Genomic DNA, 23,593 nt, shown 5'->3' on the forward strand with positions numbered 1-23,593 from the left:
AGGAAATTCTAAGAGGTTTAGATTATATTATATTTTAAAACTTTATATATTATATTACCTCCTTATAGCTTATAGAAGGCCTAAGTTATATTAGTTAAATTTTAATATAATATCTTAGTTATTATAGCTAAGGCAAACTTATTTAAGATTTAAGAAAATTAAATTATAATATTTAACTAGGCAGTAAGGATTATAATTCTTTATTTAAAAAGGGTAACTTAAGTATAATTAATAAAGGCACTTTAATATTACTAAGGTATATTAAGATAGAAGTATAAATAATATAATTAAGTCTTTGCTATACTTATTATAATATAGGTATTAAATAAGTACTTAGTATAATTACTTAAGTAACCTAGTAAGGCCTTTCCTTAAATAATTTATTTAAGTAATAGCTTTACTAAAAGATATAAAATAATAAATTAGTTAGGCCTAATATTATAAGAGGTAATTTATATTATTAAGATTAGTAATTTAAGTAATCCTTTAATAAAAGAAAGAGGGGGTTAATAATAGCTAGATTAGTTATAAGGCAGTTAGTAAGTATAATAAGAAAATAGGAAAAAGTTTAATAATAAAGTTAAAGGGTAAGAGCTTATAGATTATAGCCTATAGGTCTATAAAATAAGTCTTTCTAGCTATTATAAAGTAAATATAGAGAATGCTATATAAATAGTAAGTAATATTATTATTAAGGGAATATATAATAAGTAAGAGATAAAGGGAGATAGTTAGGTATTTAGAGACTTAAAAGGTATATTATATAATAAGGTAGGCGGCTAGCTGCTTTATAGGCGCTAGAAAAGCGGCACTAGGTAGTAAGGCATAAAACTTCTAATTTTAATAAGTAATATAAATAGGGGTATAAGATAATAATTTCCTGGTATAGGTAAGCTGTGGTATAAAATACTAATTATTAATACTTACTTATTTTAATTATTATAATACCTATATCTTATTAATATTATAAAAGTTCTTATATAAATTTAATTATTAGCAGGCTGTTAATGTAAATAATATTATTAGGATTCTAATTTATATATATTATATATAATTTAGAATTTAGAGTTAAGGTATATATAATATAAATACTCTTTCTTTTTAGGTTATATTATAAAGATATATTAAATTATTACTTATTTTTTTAAATTACTTATTTTTTATAAATTTAAAATATAATTAGCCTAAAGTAGTTTATTAATTAATTAATAATAAAAGGCAAGATAGTAAATATTATATATTTTTATAGCTTATTATAAACTTAATTCAAGGTCTATATAATAAACTTAAACTATTAAAATGATTTAAGCTATTTTATTAGTTTAATATATATTATTTAATTAAAAATAAAATAATTAAATAATATATAGGTATATAAGAAAACTTTATTTTCCTTACTTATATATTTTATTTACTTATTATATATATTATATAAATAATTAGTAATATATTAATAGTATTACTTAAAGGCATTATTAGTTCTATTATTACTTTTTTTATTTAAAAAGGATATATTTAAAATAAAACACTTTCTTAAAGTAGGTAGTTATAAATTTTATATTAAAATATTTTTCTTTTATTTTCTTTATAATACCTTTTTATAAAGTACTTAAATATCTGTTATACACTCTTTTACCTTATTATAAGGCCTTTCCTTAATAATTAATACTAGGCCATTATAACTGTGTTGGAATTCCTTGCTTTTGCATTCTCACTAGCTTACCAAGCTTTACCATTTGCTTAAGCGGCTGCAGGTTGCACGTTGGTGGTTGTGTAAGTCGCACACTGGGCTCCACTTGTGTCGACTGTCATCTGTGCCAAATCATCGTGGCCACTCGCGCAAGCACCGCCAGAGGCTACCAACTGGCCGTTCTGGAAGGCGACTGGCTCGACTCCCTCGGCGTTGCAGTCCTCGGCACGGAAATGAGTCCCATTGAATCCGATACATGCCTGAGCGTCCACAAGATCAGGTCTGAAGCCTGCGGTGAAGGTTCGTTGGACTTGAAGTGCGCTCTGCCCATTGACTGTTGAAGGGGTAACTTGACGGTCTGCAGCGGTATTGACACAAGCTGCATCAACGATTTCGCCGTTGTTTCTGAACGTAAGGCACTCGTTGCCAGGTATTCCGTTGATTTCGGTAAACACTACCGTCTGGCCGTCCGCCGCAGCCGCATCACCACCGCCAGTTGCGTTGCCAGCTCCCTGACCACCATCATTTCCTTGTCCGCCATTATTTCCCTGACCACCATTGTTTCCGTCATTGGCACCATTACCCGCCCCGTTCCCATTGTCCTGGTTAGCACCGTCTTGTGGATTATCCTGCGGAATGTTGCCGTTGTTTGCCCCATTTCCGGCACCTTGATTGGCACCGTTGTTGGCATCATTTTGTGGAATGTCGCCATTGGTGATATCGCCATTTTCAAAATTGGGCTGTCCACGAAAAAACCCGCCAAACTGCCGAGGCTGTATGGAAAGGGCACAAGCCGCAGTTGAGAGATAAACAAGAGAGAGAAACTTCATTGTGTTTGTTTTGAAACGTCGCACAGGAGTTCGTTGAGTAGTGTAGAAACGAATGGGTGGTCCTGCCACAAGAAAAGAAGCGAATGAAGAGAATGGAAGACGACTTGCGTGTGGATGATTTTGTCGAGAAACAGGTGATCTTCCCCATTACTTATAATATTTTAGTAGTTACCAAACAATATATCTTGTCGGTTTCGCGTATTGCGGTCGCTTCTTGTTGTGGTTAAGCGCGCAGGGTGATACAGTTTCATCCCTTTCGCTCTGGTTTTGACACACATCCTGTAATAGAACAGTATCATCAACACCTTTTGTAACCAAAGTAGCCTTGGCAATCTTGGGAAAGCAACTTAATTTGTCCCAAGCCCTTGGTAAGGTAATTCAATTAAGACGAATTAGTGTCCAAATAACCGTTTGATTGACAACACGCGTCGTCGCGTCTGTAAACAGTAGTTGGGGTTGAGATCTTTATGACGGCTTGGTAGGTTTTCAATTGTTCCTATAATTGGTGGTTTCATTTATATATCCATATTTCATTCAGCTATCTTTGTGCCTCTTAATATTTGCCAAGGAGTAGTTGGCGTTGTGAGGGGCGCGATTAAAGTGGGGGCGGGTAGCCGAAGCCTGAAGATGAAACGCACCTATCTGGGCGGCCAGGAGTCCGGCCATTACAAATCTTTTATTTATTCTAAAGCTAAAATCCTTCCTACTAAATTGAATAACAACGAAAGTAGCTGTTAAGTTTTGAGAACACTGTCGGCTTTTGCAAACTACCTCAATCAAGGTCTCTATCCGGCTCCCAACCCAAGAGAGAAAGCCATGCCGCAATATCTTATTTATTACTCCTACTGTAACAAGGGCGCGCTGTAATATGCCGAATTACACAGAATCTGGCCCGTGCACGCACTAAGGTTTTTCCAAATGTAGGCAAGATCATCTTGACCCCTACTTACTGTTTATTCTAATTGCGTTGCGTGCACAAGCCACGATTTCGTGTATTAGGACCTAATACAGGCAGTAATTAGTAGAGTGTTATAGGCAGTTATATAGAGGGCAGTATAATAAGGTTATAAATTAACTCCTTATATACTTAAACTCCTAGCTTATTTAATATAAAAATAGTAATTATATAATTATTAGTATTTATATATATATACTAAGGTTGAACTTATTATAATATATTAAAAAGTAATATAATTACTTTATTTTTAAGAGGGTTATTACTAATTAGTAAGGCCTGCTTACCTTGAGGAAGTATAGCTAATAATAATATAAGAATATTAACCTAGAAATTCTTAGTATCCTTAATCTTACTTCTCTTAACCTTATATATTCTATAAGTTTTATAATTATTTTAGTTATACTCCTTAATAGTAATTATATTCCTATTAATAGCAAGAACCTAAGTAATATAGCTTAATATAGGCCTATTAATAACTTTTATATTACTTGCCTTAATAGCTTGATTTTATTAATTCTTATTATCTTATGCCTTCTCCTTATATATATTATAAAACTTAATACCTAGGTATTAATTTATATAGTATATTATAAAGCTAGTATATTAATACTTAAAGTAAAGCTATTTATTTATTAAGCTATAGCTATTATTATATAAATAATTATTAACCTTAAGACCTTAGATTTTATTATTCTTAAAAGGTTTTAAAATATTAATATATTTGCCTTTAATATTACTATCCTTTTTAGCGTTTATATACTTATTAGTAATATAATAACTATTAGAGGTTTTATTTTAAATAGTATTTCTCTTAATATTATTACTTTAAGTCTAATAGGTAATAGTAATATTTTAGCCTTTTTTATAAGATTTCTTAATAATAAAGGCTATACCTAAATTAAAGTAGTAATTAAGGTTATTATTAATTATAAAGTAAAACTATATTTTAATAAAAAGAATATAAATATATAAATATAAAAGATTATAAACTGTATTTTATAAGGTTTTTAAGGAATTATTTAGGCTATTAATAATATTAAATATAAATAAAAAATTAATAATTATTATATTTTATAAAAATTAAAGTTAATATTAATTACCTATTTAGCTAGGGGAGAGTATAATAAAAAATAAAAAATAATATAAATTAAAATAAAAATAAATAAATAAAACGCCTTAGTATATTAAGTTAAGGAATTTATTATTTTATTTAACTAATAGTTATTTAAACTTTTCTACTAATTTATATATTAAGATTAAACTTTTTTAAAAGGGTTTAAAAATAGAATAATATCCTTAGTATTTCTTAAATTAATAATACTCCTAAAATAGCTTATATTAGCTTTATATTAGCTCTTTATTTAATATTTATAAAAATATCTTAAAAAGGGATTAAATTAATTTTCTTTTTAATTATTTTATATAAAGTATTATTTTAATACTTTAATTTAATTAATAAGACTAAAAATAAGAGTTATAAGTATTTATATAGCTTAGTATTTTATATTAAAATTAATTTTATATAAAAAATATATATTTTATATTTTGTAACCTAAGGTATAATAATTATAATTTCCTAAGAAATAAATTAATTTATATTAAATTTATATAAATAATTTTATAAGGCAAAGGCTAAGTAAATATTAATAATTTCTTTCTCCCTTATGTTTAGCCTTATATAAGGCTATTAAGCTTTTTAGCTTTTTTATTAATAGTTTAAATAATAAAACCCCTATAGCAGGCTATTATTATAAAAGTTAAAATTAAATAAGGTTTATCTGCCTTAATAATGCAATTACTGCCTTAATTAAGTAATACTAATATTAGTTATATCTTAATAACTAAATTAACCTTCTTCCTTTAACCTATCTATAAGACTATACCTTAATTAACTATTATAATATATTATACTTAATTTACTTATTATAAAGTATATTATCTAACTTAACTTTCCCTTTTAACCCTTCTTATTAATAATATAATAGCTATAATGCCTTAATACCTATATTAAATAGCCTATAGCTATATAATTATATTTATTATATAACTAGCTATAATCTTTATCTAGCTATTAAGCCTGCTTTAAAGGCAGCTAATAAAAAAGAACTTTATATATTATATATAATAATTATTATTATTATAAAGAACTTCTTATTAAAAGGCAAATCTAACCTTATTAAGATAATTATTTTTAATTATAACTTAATTTAGTTAATTAACTATATAAAAGAAAGGTCTTATATTAATTTAATTAATTTAAACTAAATTAATAATAAGCTATTAGGTCTTAAAGACTTAGAAATAGCTTTAAATAAAGGTTATTTTCTTTAGTTAGATAAGGCAGCTTTCCTTACTGCCTTTATAAGCCTAAATGTAACTATATATAAAGAGTAGCTATTAAATATATCTATAAGGGCAGCTAATATTACTAAAGAGTTACTTTTAAATTAGTAAAGATAGGGAGTTTATATATAGGTAAATAATATAAGGTAAAGGCAGGGTTTAAAAATTCTATTAAAGTTAAAATTAATAAAATTATATTAAGTTTACTTTATATAGGTTAGTTAATAAAAGTTAAATTAACTTTAATTAATTAAATATATATAATAAGGTTTATAACTAATTAATCTTATATATAAAAATAAATAATGTAAAATTAGTAAAAACGCAGTAGTTTAAACTAGAAATAAACTTAATATAGCCTAGTTTATCTCTTAGAAAACCTAATTATTATAAAAAAAGAAATATCTTATTTTATATAAGCTTTTAATATTATTAAATATATAATATTAAATTTAATTATATTATAAACTTTATTATTATATAAAAAAGTTATATTTATAATTACTAAATAAGATCTTAATATATATATTAAAAAGTTAAATTTCTATTACTTTATTAAAGTAATTAACTTATTATAAACATTTCTAGCTAAGGCTAGTTACTACTTATAAATACTATTAATATTATATAAAATTAATAATATACTTTTATTTAAGCTATAGCTAGAGCTTTAAGAGATATATTATTAACTATCTAAGGTATAATATAATTAGAACTAGTAATATAATTCAAATAATATTAACCTTATAAAACTAATACCTTATATATAATAATAGTAATTTCCTAAGGGCATATTAACTAGTTCTGGTAAGGGAATAAGTAAGTTTGGAATAGCTTTGCATAATAGTATAACTTAAAAGGTACAGGGTTGCTTTAATATCTTTATATAGCCTACAGAGTTAATTAGCTCTGCGTTTAGATTAACTACTATTATATAACTTAATATAAAACTGTAAAGTTACGCCATTAGGCAATTATATATATACTTAGAAGTTTTAATTTTCTTTCTCTATTAAATAGTATATATTAATTATATATAGCTGCTATACTTAATTATTAAGAATTGCTTCCTTTTTAATAGTATATAAGCTATAATTGAGATTATAACCCTGCTCTAATTGACTTATTACAGCCTGTTTAACTCGTTTAATTTTAGCTTCCCTGAATTTAAGATATTTATTAATCTCTTCTATAGTCTAGTTTCCTTTTCCTTAACCCCTTTCTAGTATAAATTAAGCACCCATTTCCGTATAGCCAAGAGCATATTTAATAGCAAGTTTGGAGTATGTCAGGGGCAGACCTTTGGCTTTCCTATATACTTAATCATTCCTTGCTTCTTAAGACTGGGTGCTATACCAAGGTTCCAGTGCTGCTTCGTAACGCTCGTAGATAGGCGGTGGTGTGTTATAGAGCTGCTGCTGGGGCAGGTGATGGATAAGTCACAGGGCTAGTTATTGTTATATATATCGTTGAGTAGGTTGTTATTGTTGTCATTGATGTTGTCACAACAGGAACTTAATAAGGAGGAGGCTTAAGCAAGGGATCATGGGGAGGAGGCCTGAATACAGGAGTAGAATCGAGCTTTAGTTCACAGTACTGGAGAGGGCATTCCTTGGAGTTCCTCTTGTGGCCTTCCTTGCCACAACTCGAGCACGTTAGGGGCCTCTTTTTCTGTTGGATCTTCTCAACCCACTCAAACAGGGAGGGCTTTCTCTGTGTGCTTGTTGGTGGTACCGTTGAAGTCAATATAAGGCAGTCAAACTGCTTGCGAGGCTAGATAGTAACCTAAGGGTCTCCTAGGCGCCAGAAACGCCAGTGTGAATGGATTTGTGATAGCTGTAATAACCTATTCTTTTCCATAAGGTATATAAGATGATAAGCATAAGGAAGGCCTTGGGTCCTCGCAAATGCACCGGTATAGGCAGGAAGCTCTTTCTTAAGTCGGTCTCGTTAACCTTTAAGCTTAAGGATAGCCTCATATGATATCTAATAACGGATATTATTATATAACGCCTTTAAATCCTGAACATTCGGTGTGCTTGAAAACTTCTATGCCTGATTTGATTTTACCTCGGATAACTGATTAATCATAATATACTGGATGACTCTCTAAGCCTTGAAGAGGTCACCCTGTGAGCCTCCTAAATCAGACTTAACGAGCTAATAAAGACCCTTATAGCAGGAGGTAACATACTAATTAAAATAAAGCAATCAATTAGTCCACGCCCTTATAAACTTCTGCTTATAGGGATTAAGCCATGTTGTTATAAGGTAGCCAATTTCTGTAAGGTAAGTAGCCTTATAACGCTCTTCCTTTACAGTAACAGAGAATTAATATCTATTGCAAAGGCTTTTAGTCAACCTACTACCTAAATAAGAGGGTATACGCCCTGCTCCTCTATTATAGCCAAATATGACCTTACCTCTTCCATTATTAGTCCTTGACCGTTAGATAGAGACGGCATAGCCACAAGGCCATGCCTAAGCGTTAATTGCTTTACAGACCTCTTCCCTCGAGGCGTATTGACCTTCCGGGGGGAGAATACCATCAGCCCAGCAAAGAGGAGACTTAATTGAAGTCATTAGTAATAGATATCAGGCAAAATAAGTGGAATTGATAGTCTAGAAGTCATGAATAGATGAAAAAGCGGTGAAGCTGATGATATCCGTGTCCGGCTTACATAAGGGCTGCACCGGGGGTGGTGCAGGCAACAGACCCCCTTCACCCTGCATAACTTAGTAACTGGAGGGGGTTTAATCGTCACTCCTAACGAACAGAAGTTTAGTTGGCTCTCTTAGCTCTAATCAGCCAACTTTATATACGTCAGCGCAAAGAACGGCAGAGACATAGGTTGCCTATAAGCTCGCACTCCAGACTCTATGTCTTAACAAACCTCCCTCTTCGTTATCCTCCTGTCTAGTTCTCAGAACATCATTACGGAACATCCTTACACATATGACAATGGCTGAAGAAGCTGCTCGCATCCAGTCTGCCCAGCAGAACTTTCAAACTGCGTTTGATCATGCCGTCAGCAACAAGAAAGAGGCTGAGGCCAATTACAAGGAATCGAAAGAGTATGGCCTGGCTAGGGATCAGAGTTTTGACAATTAGTGGCCGGCGAATGTAAGCACTTCAACATAATGCTTCCAAGGACATATTCCTGGCCAATAGACAGGAGCCTGCCTACGCTGCGGCCACCTAGCAGTACCATGCCGCAAGAGCTCAATACGAAATAGTACTTCGAAATTTTAATCAGGAAGGTCATAAGGCTTGGCAGGAAAAGGTCAAACAAGCAGCGACGGATAATCGAGGGGAATATAGTTCCAATTACAACGTTCTTGTTAGGCCTAATTAATAACGATTGTTAAATATATAAGTAATAACTTTCCAATACGCCAAAGGCTCTATACCGAAATGGACAAAGTATTACGAACTAATAGTTAAAGATATATAGAAAAGGCTTTTACTTTGATTTATTAATATCAACTATATAACTAAATAAACAGAAAAATTGCACTAGAGACAAATAGAGGAGCATGGTGGAATATGTGCAGAGGCATATAATTCCATAACACCAGACAACTTCCTTAGAGCCAAGTCTTTATATAGTCATCGCTGAGATTGAACCATCATAGCCACTCAAGTCTGAATCATCTCTCAGTATACCTCAGCGTCGAAAGCATCTAACCTCCTTAATAAGCTTGAGCAACTATGCAATTCTAGCTGTAGTAGGATTAATAGTGCCAACACCACGCTGATAATTTATAGACAACTTTACAGCAAGGCTACCAACCAAGGTTTAACAAAAGGATAGTCCTAACTAAGTGAGTATGCGTAATAAAGATTACCCTTGTTAATAAAAAGCAAGAAACTGTAAATAACACAGCACGTCGAGGCGGCCACTTTTCTCAATCAGCGTACGCAGCCCTTTGCAATCCCGTATTTTCCGCGCGTATGGCGTTAGGTAGTGGATATGTTATCTATAACAATTCCAGGCATTAAGAACAACAGATGTAATACATAAGCATCCACCGCTCAGATCTCTAAGCGCCTTTATATTAGAAATGTAACGTCTCATCAAGGTAAGATACTTTGCCCTGACAGGAGTGCCACTCCAGTTGAATACGAAAGACAACCCATGATTAGCTTGTGGTGTCCGTAGGTACAGGGGAAATAAGTGCTAGAGCCGCAGCGTGGAAGCAGAAGACGTAGCACACAAACACCAGACCCGCGGACTGTGACGGAAGTATAGGTTCTCTATTTGTGCATGGTGATTCCAAATGTCTGTCTTCTTCGTGTCAGATCCCGGCCTACTAATACGATAGCCGATATTTAATTGGTCCGTCGGTAGACTCATAAGCATATAGTTGCCTCGGACTCCATAATGTAACCTCCCGGCTAGTTATTCCACAGTAAGCATTGAAAGAAATGTCCATTTCTGCTATTAAGCTCCAATTCATTTAATCTAATAGGATTGCTGCTAGACCTTGTAGGAAGCCCTATGGCTAGAGAAATATGTAATACGAGCCTGACGGCTTGATTGGCACCTTAACGGAGACATGTAAGACCTAGCATCAGCATGGACACAGAGCCATACCTCTTTGGTCCTAGTTGGTAGTAATACAGACTTTGCCTAACTTAGGTGTTGAGAAACATTGATGGTTATTTTACAATAGTTAAAGGTAATTAGTAGACCCTGGATATAACAGAGCGAGTTTCTTATAAAAGTCTACCCCTCTCACTTGCTAAAACTCACTTCAGGATTACACCATTGAGATACTATCTATATTCCTACCCGCCTTGTACTCAACAGTAGGTAGGCCACCTCCAACCTAAACAATACTTTAAGATATTCTCTAACTTCAATAAGCTACCATGAAGTTTGCCATTGCAACTACCGCACTCGCCATCATTAATATGGCTTCCGCTAAAGGAATTAACTGTGAGGGCAATGCTCGTTGCCCAGAGTTGAATCTCTATCAGGGTGTTGGAGATTACCTAGGTCAGGCAAACCGAATCGACCCCAACCGCTGGTATAACAATGGCGAGCACATCATGTGTTTTACTTCATATCCTCATACCGAAATCGGAATCAAGGCCCCCTTGAGCTCTTGTGCATTTCTACAGAAATCTGGGGGCGCTCCAGGTCGCTCGATCAAGCCACTCTTGGAAGCTCTCAATAATCACGGATGCCGAATGTGCGGAAGCGTTCCTTTGTTCTATCCCCAGGGTGATAATGATATTGACCATCATGGGGAGTTGACAATTAACTTTGTCGACCACAACAAAGTCCACTGCGATGGTCTTTGTTAGTAAGAGAGATAATAAGGAAAAGTGGTGTTGTATAAGAAGGAGTCAACCGTTAGAAACCAGTTATTACCGATTATCTGTTATTGTATTTAAGCCTTGAGTCGGTGCTTATTAAGTATCTATTATTATATTTAAACCTCTTATATAAAGGTTTGTCCAAATCCCGCTGTATTATCTACTTTTCATCTCTGCTAACCTAGGCGACCCTAGTAGTTAGACAGATCTATTACGCCTAGTAGGCTACTACCTATAGGGCTCTAAAAACTAAAAATATATATTTTTAACTAATTAATATCTTAAACTTATAGAGCTTTTATATTTCCTGCCTTATTTGTTTTTTATCTTTTTATTATGTTTTATTTAGATTCTTATATTAGTTAAGAGTAATAAATTAATTTAAAGCCTAATTCCTTTAAGTATTTAATTTCCTGTCTTTAGCAGCTAAAGTAGTATATATTATTAGTTATATAAGAGGTAGTTATTATTAGTAAATATATTTTAATAATTAGTAAGTAAATAGTATTATTATTTATACTTTAGGTAACTTATAGTAAATATAAATCTAATTATAGCTTATATTATTTTTATATTTAATACTTAATTTTATTTATTTTATATTATTTAATTTCTAAAATAAAAAAATAAATTACTATACTTTTCTTTTATATAATAATATATTATCTTTTTATATTATATTATATATTTTATATATTAAAAGAAAAAGTACTTTATTATTTCTTTTACTTACTTATATAAATATTTAGTAATTAGTATTATTTTAATTTAATAAAAATAGTACTTTAATTATATTATTTTACTTTTAAGTTATATTAATATATTAGCTTCTTTCTATAATAGCTAATTATATAATAAATAAGTATGTTTTCTAGGTAGAGCTAAGTTAACCCTCTTTAAATACTTAAATCAGGTTATATTAATAGATATTAAAATATTATAATAATAATTTATATAAAACGTTATTTTAATAAGGAGATTACTAAAGTTAAATTCTTATAGCTTTAGTATATTAGCTACTAAGCCTTTAAGTTAAAAAACTCCTTAGAAGTTATAGTAAAATAAGATAGTAATATTATTAACCTAACTGCCTATTATCCTTATATTTATAAGATGTCCCTAAATATTTTTATATTTTTACTTTATTATTATTAGTAAAAAAAAGCTAATAGATAAGTAGTATTATAATCCTTTTATATAATATTAGTATTATAAATAGAAATAATATAATTAAGAATTTATATTGCTTTATAAAGTATAGTAAGTAATAAATAGGTATTTAATATAAGGAGTATATAAATAATATAAAAAGGCATATATATTATAAAAAAATATAAAATATAATTCTTAGCTAGAATATTATAATAATTAGGGTTTTTAAATAAGTAAACTAATCTATACTAGGTTTTATATTTATAGAGTTATAAGGCATTATACTAAGTAATAGTAAAGTATTATATCTCTTAATAGTTAATAATATAGTTTAGGCTTATTAAGGTAAAGAAGTTTTATTAATAGCTAGTAAGCTAAATTCTATAAAGGTATTAATAAATATATTTATATATTAATTATAATTATAAAATAATAATATAAATTATTAGTAATTTTAATAATTACTAATAATTTATAAGAGTTATTAGTATTTCTATTTTATTTATAATAACTTTATTTTAATAATTATAGCTAGAATCCCTTAATTTATAATAATTATATATAATTAGTAAGAAATACAAGGTATATATAATATAACTATTATAACAGTTTAGTCTAACTATGTTAAACTAAGCTATATTAGGTTTATTATTAGCAGATTGTATAGGGCGTATACTAAGCGTTATTAAAGTATTATATCTCTTAATAGTAGATTTAATATATATTAGGCTTAATTAATATAAAGAAGTTATATTAATAGCTAGTAAGCTAGAATTTATAAAAGTGCTAATAAATATATTTTATATACTTATAATAACTTATTATAGTAAGTTAATGCTTATATAAAATTTATAAGTTAAATTAAAAGTTTTATTAAGTAACTTATAATAGAAATAAGGAGAAAGTATAAGTTATTAATTAATTAGAGGAAATTTATAAAGGCTATATAATATAGCTATAAGGATTATAATATAATATTTCCCCTTTATTAAGTCTTGTCTTTAAGACTTATATAATTCTTATTTTTATTATCCTTTTTTTAGTAAGTCTAACTTAAACTTATAATTATTTTTTTAATATTATATTAATAAGATATTAAAGTTAAAAGCTACTTATAATTAAAAAGTATAAGTAATTTTAATTAAAAATACTAGTTTTCTTATTATGCCTTATAGTTATTATAAACCTTAAAACTTAAAATACTAGGCTAAGGAGGGTTATAAGTATTATATATAATGTACTTATTATAGTTATAAGTGTAATAGCAAGGGTATTATTATTTTTAAAGGTTTATAAATTTTTCCCTTAATATATAATTTCTATAGTTAACTTATTATAGCTAATTGTTTTATTGCTAAGAAGTGTTAATTAGAGTATAAAGAGGAGTTAGGTAAGACTAAATTAATAAACTTATAATAATAAGTAAATAAGTAATTAAGTTATTTAATATATCTTTATTATTAAAAGAGGTAGTTATAAGAGTATAGTAAAGAGATGCTTTTTTATAATATTAAAATTATAGATAATTTAGAAGTAGTAGATAATACTAAGTTATTTGCTGCTATTAAAGCTTAATTAATAGGCGCTTCTAATATTATTAATTAAGGTAAGATTTTTTCTATTAGTATTACTAGTAAAAGCTCTTTAAGAGTTATTAGGTATTAATAAGGTGTTTTAGTAGTTTTTATATATTTTTATTTTTTAGGTAGTTTTTTTACTTAATTAAGTATATCTTTTATTCCTTAATTATATTTATTTTCCTAATTGCTTTTACTTTATAGATTTCTAGTCTTGTAATTTATTATAGTTTATTATTTATTTTAATTTATATTATATCTGCTATTAATTTAAGTAATAAAATATAAAAGACTAGATAGAGCCTAACTTTTAATAGTAGTTTTAGTTTATAGTTATTTTTTAAGATTTTCTATAATACCTTATAAGGTCTTATAAATTTATAATCTAATTTATATATTAATTAGTTTATTTTAATGTTTTTTATAGCTAGGTAAATTATATCTCCCTTTAAAAAGGTTAGTTCCTTTAATTATTTTAGGTTATAGTAGTTTTTTATATATTTTTTAATAAATTTAAGTTTTATTTTTATTTCTTTATATAGGCTTTTAAAGTTATTACTTTTAAGTATAGTAGCTAGATTAATTAATTTCTCTTATTATATATTATAATATATATCTAGTATAAATCTAAAATTAATATAAGTTAGTATAAGTTTTATGCTTTTATTATATATAGTATTATAGGCAAGTTGGGCTATTAGTAGTTTCTTAACCTAATTATTTTATTTATAGTTAATGTAATACTATAGGTATTATTTAAGTATTTAATTTATTTATTTGGTCTGACTATTAGTCTGTAGTTTAAAGGCTATTAAAAGTCAGTAATTTAGTCTAAGTTATGCTATAAGTAATTGCTAAAATGTTATTATAAATATAGGTCTTTTATTAGAAAGGATTTCTATATATAGCCTATATATACTAATAATATATTAGTAAAAAATATAAGAGAGTTCTTTTATATCTATTACTTCTTTATAAGGTAGGTAATAGGAAAACTTTATAAATTAATTAATTATAATTATAATGCTATTATAGAAGATTCTAGTTAAGGGTTTTTTTAATAAGGGTAACTTTATAATAAAGTTTATTATAATTAAGTCTTAAGGTTATTATATTACTAAAAGTAGTTATAATTATCTATAAGGCTTATATCTTTATGCTTTTGTTTTTAAGTAGAGGTTATATTATTAAATAACCTTTTTTACTATTTCTTTTATTCCTTTTATATTATAATTTTCTTATATTCTTTTTAATATTTTTATAATGCCTTAGTGGCTATATAGGGGATATTTATATATATCTTGTATTAATTCTTTTTTAAGTTTATCTAAAATAAATTATAAATATAGATTATTAGTTATTTCTTATAGGTTATAGGGTCTTCTAATTTTAGCTTTTTTTATTTATTCTTTAAGTTTTTTATTTTATATTAATGCTTTAATTATTTTACTAATTATTTTAATTAGTTAAGTAAATTAATATTCTCTTTTAGAGTTAGTCTCTAAGAGCTGTTTTTTAATTTTAATAGTTTTTATATTAAGGTTAGGTTATTAATTAATAGTATTTATATATTTATTATTAATACCTTTATAATATATAATTATAAAGTTAAATTTATATAAGTATTTAATATATTATAATTATTATTAGTTTAACTCTTATATTATTATAAAGTAAGCTATGTTTTTATAGTTAGTAAATACTTTTACTTTAATATTTACTGCCTTTAAGGTAATATTAAAACTCCTTAAAATAGTTAATAATAGCTAGGAATTCCTTATTATAAATAAGGTAGTTAAGCTTTGCTTTATATATTTTATAAGAATAAAAGGTAATTAGGTATAATATTCTATTATTATATTATTATCTTATTTATCTCTTTAGGGTAAAGTTAGAAGTATTAGTTTTAAGTTTAACTTGCTAATTTAAGTTAAATATTACTAAAATAGGTTTGCTAGTAATGGCTTTCTTAAGTTATTTAAAAGCTTTTTATACCTTATTACTTTATTAAAACTTTTTATTTTTTTTAGTAATTTCTATAAGTAAGATAGTAATTTTACTAAAGTTTTTAATAAATTATTAATAATAGTTAGCAAATCTTAAGAAGGATTATATTTCTTTTATTAATATTAGAACTTTCTATTTAGTAATTATAGTAATTTTTTATTTATTTATCTTAATTTTATTATATAAGATTTTATATTTTAAGTAAGTTATTTAGGACTAATAGAAATAACTTTTAGTAGGTTTAATAAGTATATTATTATCTTATAGTACTTTTAGAACCTTATAGATATGTTTTATATGCTTTTTTTCTATATTAGAGAAGATAAGGATATTATCTAGGTAGTAAACTATAAAGATATTAAGGTATTCTTAAAGTATATTTATAATTATATATTAGAATACTGCAGGTATGTTAGTTAATTTAAAAGGTATAATTAAGTATTTAAATAGTCTGTATTTTATTTAAAAGGCTATTTTCTATTTATTACCTTCTTTAATTTAGATAAGATTATAAGCGGATTTGAGATTAAGGGTTATAAACTATTTTTTGCTAAATAGGCGGTTTTTAAGTTTAGTAATAAGCAGTAATAGTATCCTGTCTTTTTCTGTGATTTTATTAAGTTATTTATAATTTATTATAAGTCTTAGCTTATTAGAGTTAGGTTTTAGTATAAATATAACTAGGTATCTTGCTGAGGATTTAGATGGTTTAATATAACCTTTTTATAGTATATTATTTATTTATTCTTTAAGTGTATTAAGCTTATTTCTAGATAGGTTATAAATAGGGAAGAATTTTAGATTTTGTTTATCTTTTAGTATAATTTTAATATTATAGTCTGTATATTAAGGTAATTTAGTATTTAGTTTTTCTTAAAATAGTTTCTTATAGATATAGTACTCTAGTAGTATATTTTTAAGTTATTTATTAAATTCCTTTATAGTAATTTGTTTTATTTATTTAATATCTTAATCTAGCTATTTAAACTATCCTTTAAGAGTTATTATTATTTATTTAATATATTTATTTCTGCCTTTATAATACTTATATTATATTCCTTTTAGAATAGGTAATACTTTATTATGCCTGTCTTTACTGCTTTTATTAGTTAAAGTTTAAGATCTTATATTATTATTATTTAAATTATTTAACTTATTATCTAAAGGGTGATTTTTATAATTTACTTAGCTAGTTATCTAGTTAAATTGAGGGTTGTAGTGTATTAGCTATAGATATCTAAGTATTAAGTTATGTTTTTATACCGGGATAATATTAAAGTTAATTCCTTAGTTCTTTCTATTAATAAATACCTTAAGGTAATTAATTTCTCTAGTAATGTTTCTGTTTTTATAGTTATAGGGGTCTCCTTTTTTACTTCTTACTATATAGGGTTTCTTTTTATCTCTTTATAATAGCTATAGTTTATTTATTATATTAGGGGAAATAAAACTTATATTAGCTTTGCTATTTATAAGTATATTTAGTTACTTGCCCTTAATCTTAACTTTTAGTTTTAGGTAGGTTCTTTAACTTGTGTTTATTATTATTCTTAGAGCTTTTTTAGGTTTTATTTTCTTTAGTTTTTTACTTATCTATTGCTCTTTTATAAATAGTATAGACCTTTTCCCTATTTGCTTAGGTAGTCCCTGCTATATTTACTATAAATATAATTTAGATTATTTAGGCATTTATTAGTGTTAATAGTTACTAGGTATTCTCTATAGGCTATTTTCCTTATTTTGTAATTTAAAGTAAGGTCTTTCTTTTCTTAATTAGTAAGGAGTCTTCCTTTTTCCTTTTTTGCTATTATAAATAGGTATTAGAGTTGTTTTTCTTTAAATTATTTAAAGATGTTTTTTAAGGACTTTTCTTTAGAAGATTCTTCTTTCTATTAGGTAATATCTTAATAAACTTTAGTAATACCTTTATTAATAGCTTTATTTTCTTTTAAGTTAACTTTATATTATACCTATTATCTTTATTATATAATGTATTTAGAGTTCTAGATATACATTAAGGCTCTTTTATATATTTCTATATAGGTTTCTAGCCTAGCTATATAAGATCCTCTATATCTTTATATAACTTAATATCTTATTATATTAATAATTAAGTATAGTTTCTATTTTTAGTATTCCTTAATCTAGACTAGGAAGTAATTATTTACTATCTTATCTTGCTAATATTATAAATAGTAATATTATATATATAATACTTATAATATCTACTTATAATTTAGATAATAAGGGTACCTTTATAGTTTCCTTTTTAGTTAAATGTGTTTTTTTAAGGTTATAGGATTTTCTATTACTTCCTTTATATAGGCTTTAATATAGATATTATTATTTTATTTTATAATTACTCTTTCTTTAGTAAGTTCTATATACTTCTGGTGTTTATTATTTTAAAGCTAGTTTTTAAATTTATTATATTAAGGTATAATTTTATTATTTTAAACTGTTTATTTTTCTTTATATTTAATTATCTTAGTATTAAGTTCTCTTTATATCCTAGTTACTTTAGTATAGCCTAAGTCTCTATAGTGTTTATTAGGTTACTTTAAAGTAGTTTTAACTAGGATATTATTTACTATTAAGTAGGGATTGTATATAATTATTTTATTTTTAATTTTAAGTAATATTCTTACTTTTATAAAGATTTAGTTTAATACTTAATTAATACCTTAATTAAATTCTTTAGTATTTAGTTTATTATTTAGGTTAGGGTTAATTTCTTTTTCCTTTTTTATTATTATAATAACTTTATTATTTATCTTAATTGGTTTATTTACTGTTAGCACTAGTTGCTATTACTTAATTTTTTATCTTGCGTGTTTATTTTATTAGGTTTTTTATTTATTTTTATAACCCTTTTATTATTTATTTTATTTTCTTTAGAATTTAGGGTCTTTTATATCTTTAGTATATTTAAGTCTTTTTTATTTAAGGATTTTTTCCTTAGTTTCTTGTTTTTTTATAAGAATTGGCATTTTGTATTTAAGAATAGGTTGTTATTTTAGTGTTAGATTAGGGTAGTATTTTTTAAGGGTTTCTTCCTTACTAAGGAATAGGTTATAAACTCTTATAAGTAGATTAGGGTTTATTACAAATAGAGTATTAGAGAGATTATATCTATCTTTCTTAATTATATTAATAATTTTAATTACTATTTATAGATTGTTATCTTTTTTAATAATATTAATTTTCTTGCCTTTAGGTACTAGTTTGTATTTTTAGTTAGTTTTAATAGGGTTTTTATATTCTTATTTAAAGTGTCCTTTCTTACTATAGTTATAGTAAGTAATTTTTAATTTATCTCTTTTAGTTATTTTAATAATTATTAGTCCTGCTTTAGTGTTATAAGATGTATTGTTTTGGTATTTCTTTCTTTAGTTAGCGTTATATTAGGGTTTATTTCCGTATTATCTTTAGTTATTATATTAGGAGTTATAAGTTTTCTAGTTAAATAATTAGTTATTAATTCTAACTACTTTATTAATGCATTTTATTAAGGTTTTTAGTTAGTCTTCCTTATATAGTTTAGCCTATATTAATTTTTTAAGTATATTAAAAAAGAATAATATAAGATATTTTAATCTTAAGGTAGTTTAGATACTAATTAGAGGAAATCTACTTTAAGTTTAAATATAAATTAGGTTTACTTAAATAATTTAATTTTTCTTTTAGCTTATCCTTTTTTATTAATAGTGCTAAATGCCTATTATAAGGCTTTTTTAAAAGCTAAATAATTAATATAAATTATATATATTTGTAGTTTTAGTGCCTTTAAGTTTCCTTTACTAGTTTAGTCTTCTAAGAGCGGTTGAAACTATTATATAGCTGTGCCTTTAAGGCGTCTTAATATATATCTAGTTTTATTAGTATCTTCTATAAACTAGGTTAGGTAATATAATATAAAGGCTTAGTATTAGGTAAGGAATATAAAAAGTCTGCTAAGATTCTTATTAAATATCTTAGGCAGGTTAGGCTTAAGAATTTCTCTAGTATTTTTATTATAAATTATAATATTAGTAAGGTTATATATTTCCTAAAGCCTGTTCTGGTTATTATTTACCTGCTAGGCTTAGAGGTTTATGGCTTTAATAAGTATCTAGTAAAGTTTTACTATCTTAATAGCTATATTTATAATTTGCTATTAGAGTTAAATAATATTAAAGTTATTACTACTATTAGATAAATTCTTATTATTTTTTCCTATACCCTAGTTAGTAAGTAAATTATTATTAACTAGAGTTAGTATAATATTAGTAATAGCTTATTACTAGATAGAAGTAACTAGTATAGCTATTGTATTTATATTACTTAGCATTATATAATATAGTCTAAATAAGAGCTATTAATATATAATAGTTTAATCTAATTATATTAAACTAAGCTATATTAAGTTTATTATTTGCAGATTATATAAGGTATATACTAAGTATTATTAAAGTATTATATCTCTTAATAGTAGATTTAATATATATTAGGCTTAATTAATATAAAGAAGTTATATTAATAGCTAGTAAGCTAGAATCTATAAAAGTGTTAATAAATATATTTTATATACTTATAATAACTTGCTGTAGTAAGTTAGTGCTTATATATAATCTATAAGTTTAATTATAAGTTCTGTTAAGTAACTTATAATAAAAATAAGGAGAAAGTATAAGTTATTAATTAATTAGAGGAAATTTATAGGGGCTATGTAATATAGCTATAAGGATTATAATAACTATTAGGATTATAATAAATATATATTAAGTAAAAAGTATTATTTAATAATATAAGAACTTATTTTATAATATTAAAAGATATATTAAAGTTTATTATATTTACTTAATAAAAGATATAAAGTATTAAGTTATATTAAGTAAGAACTAATAATAACTAAATATAATTATTACTTAGAACTTATTTAAGTTATAACTTAAGGTTCTTATTATTTTTTATTTTTATTAAATTTAAATTAATAAAACTAATAAAAAGCTTAAAAGTTCTATTATATAATCCTTAAATTTAAATACTTAAAAGGAAAGTAAAAGGCTTTAAAGTATAACCTTAAAAAGGCTAAAATTAAAAGAAGTTTATATATTTATATATTATACTACTTTAAATAACTGCCTTTAAATATCTAAAATGCATAGCAGGTTATATTATAAAAAGATAATATTATTATATAACTTAGGATAAAGGCCTAAAGCCTTAATAAGGTAAACTAAGATAAAACTTACTATCTAGGTTAAGTAAGATAAAGTTATTATTTTTATATAAATAACTCTAAGGACCTTGCTAGTTACTAGACTTACTAATAAAGCTTCTAAAATTTAATATAAGTCTAAAATAAAATAAGCCAATTCTACCAGGTGCAAGTCTATAATTATAGTATTTCTTTAGGAGAATAACTACCTTTAACCCTCTAATAGTTATATCTCTGCTGAGAACGCGTCTTAAGGTCTAGTTGTAGGTAAATAAAATTTCTAGCCTAGAGCTTGCCGACGCGTAACATATCGCGGTCAGCGAGGAGAGAGTTGGCGATTTCTTGAATATTTTATAATCGGGGAGGATGTCCTTGCGAGCCTAGGTTGAGAATATGTTGAACTATGATTTATTCCTCTAGAGCAGATAGTATCCGGGAATTCGCAATAATATCGCGTCGAGTTTATATGCCTTGTTGACGGCGATGAAGCCGGCGTTTACTAACCTGATATATAGATGCAGCGCGTCGGGGGCTTAGTTTTGGGTTATTTTGAATACCTTGGAGTGCAAGGGGGGTTCTAGCGTCAATATATAGTTCTGGCATAGTTCATGGTTAAGTAATTAAAGGATTGAATTGAAGTGTGATGTAAGAGGGGAAAGTGCGACGCTCGCTTATAGCCTATGTTACTATATAAATAAATAATCTACTTAATTAATAGCTACGAGAGGTTATTATATATATACTGCGAGATGATCTCCGAATACTTTTCAGAATCCTTTAATATTACCACAGCAAGAGAACCTAGACCGAGACTTATCAGAGTGCCCATGAAAACCCTCGAGGCTAAAGACTTAGGACTCTCAACCCTGCGAACTTCAAAGTCCGACCAGCGTGGGAATATCGTGCGCAACCAATACAAGAACATAAGATCCGGATAGATGAACGTGTTCTTCTTCGTCTTGGGGTCCATCCACCAGCTCTGGCAACCACTGTTGAAAACTAAGTCCTTAAGTTTGCCATGCACCCAGGCGAGGTCACGACGTTGAGCCTCAGGCTTAACCATAATCGAGAACGCGGGACTGCTACCAGTAAGAACTGGACGGAGCAGGCGACATATGTAGTTGATCTGGCACTCTGAATGGAAAATAACAGAATGCTGACCGGTGGCAGCATTGGGACCATACAGGATAAAGAAGTTGGGGAATCCTGTTACGACAGTGCCCTTGTAGGCTTCAGCACCATCTGTGGAGTCCCAAACCTCATGCAAGTCCTTTCCGTTCTCTCCCTTGATCTCCATAGGATAGAGCCACTTCTGGGTCATGAAGCCGGTGGCATAGATAATGGAGTCTGCTTCGTAAGTCATACCCTTTGCCGTCTCGACGTGGCGGGGACCAATCTTGGTAACGCTGTCTTTGTCCAAGTGCATGTTCGGCAAATGCAAGGCCGCGAGATATGTCGCGGTGTTGACCCGACGCTTGCAACCAGGTTCATAGTCAGGCCTCAAAATTTCACGATATTGGGGTGGTGCATCATTCTCAATGTATGAATAGGTAGTATCGCGGATCTTCTGTCTCATACGTGCACCATTCCCGGTCATGAGGAAGGAGTAGAAGACCTTCTCAAGTTCCCAGGCGAGAAATACACGGTATATACGAGCAGCAAGTGGGACGTACTTCATGGTGAACTTGAATGTTGATGAGTAGGTTGGGTTACCCTGTAGATATGTGTCAATTCATGCATATTCAGAGTTATAATGTAGGTAGCTTCAGGGACAACTTACTCTCTTAGTCCACCAATGAGCGCTTCTCACCAGCTGAGTCACCTTTCCCTTCGGCCCAACCTGTTTAACAAGCTCTGGAACAAATTGTGTTGCCGAAGCACCGTTACCAAGCACCACGATGTTCTTGTTCTTAACCTCCAGCGAGTCATCCCAGCGAGCACTATGAAACATCTTGCCCTGGAAGGTCTCAGCGCCCTCAATTTTAGGGATGGAAGGTCGATCCAGCGTACCAATAGCGCTGACGACGATGGGGGCTTCGCGCATAAATCTTTCCCCCGTCTGTGTATTCTCAAAGTGGCAGATCCAAAGCATGCGGGCCGAGTCCCAGTGCAGATCCAGACACATGGTGTTGAATTGGCAGTGAGGGATGATGTTGAACTTCTCAGCGACAGATATGAAATACCGATGAAGCTCATCACGGCCAGGGTACATGGACGACCAATTAGGATTCAGAGCAAAGCTGTAAGAGTAAAAGTGGCTGGGAATGTCACAAGCACAAGCAGGATAGCGGTTATGCCACCATGTGCCGCCGATGTTGTCCGACTTCTCGTAGATAGTGAAGTTATCGTGTCCAAGAAGACGTTTGAGTTGAATTGCCATGCCGAGGCCGGAGATGCCTCCGCCAATAATAATTATTTCTTTAGAGCCGGCCATGGTTGTAGAATTGATACAGAAGAGTGAAAGAAGAAGGCAGGAAGAAGTGTGTTGATACTGAATAAATCGAAGAAGG

General features: G+C 27.8%; 3 protein-coding genes across 3 annotated transcripts; 1 reads left to right on the forward strand and 2 right to left on the reverse strand.

The window, feature by feature from the left end:
* Positions 1–1,619: 1,619 nt before the first annotated feature.
* BKA55DRAFT_585567 (uncharacterized protein) lies at positions 1,620–2,645 on the reverse strand. The gene has a single exon (XM_046194465.1). The coding sequence runs from the start codon at positions 2,518–2,520 to the stop codon at positions 1,741–1,743; it is 780 nt and encodes a 259-aa protein (XP_046041543.1). The 5' UTR covers positions 2,521–2,645; the 3' UTR covers positions 1,620–1,740.
* Positions 2,646–10,549: 7,904 nt separating this feature from the next.
* On the forward strand, positions 10,550–11,269 carry BKA55DRAFT_256275 (killer toxin). The gene is made up of 2 exons (XM_046185402.1): positions 10,550–10,638; positions 10,693–11,269. Exon 2 carries the CDS (start codon positions 10,698–10,700, stop codon positions 11,133–11,135), a length of 438 nt encoding a protein of 145 aa, XP_046041544.1. The 5' UTR covers positions 10,550–10,638; positions 10,693–10,697; the 3' UTR covers positions 11,136–11,269.
* A 9,136-nt stretch (positions 11,270–20,405) lies between these two features.
* BKA55DRAFT_744216 (uncharacterized protein) lies at positions 20,406–23,568 on the reverse strand (the record flags this gene model as incomplete). The annotated part of the gene is made up of 3 exons (XM_046201588.1): positions 22,864–23,568; positions 21,871–22,797; positions 20,406–20,420 (listed from the first exon to the last, which is right to left on the reverse strand). The coding sequence occupies exons 1-3, from the start codon at positions 23,515–23,517 to the stop codon at positions 20,406–20,408; spliced, it is 1,596 nt and encodes a 531-aa protein (XP_046041545.1). The 5' UTR covers positions 23,518–23,568.
* Positions 23,569–23,593: the final 25 nt, after the last annotated feature.

Source organism: Fusarium redolens, assembly GCF_020744475.1.
Source record: "Fusarium redolens strain MPI-CAGE-AT-0023 chromosome Unknown BKA55scaffold_31, whole genome shotgun sequence".
NCBI classification, from domain to species: domain Eukaryota; kingdom Fungi; phylum Ascomycota; class Sordariomycetes; order Hypocreales; family Nectriaceae; genus Fusarium; species Fusarium redolens.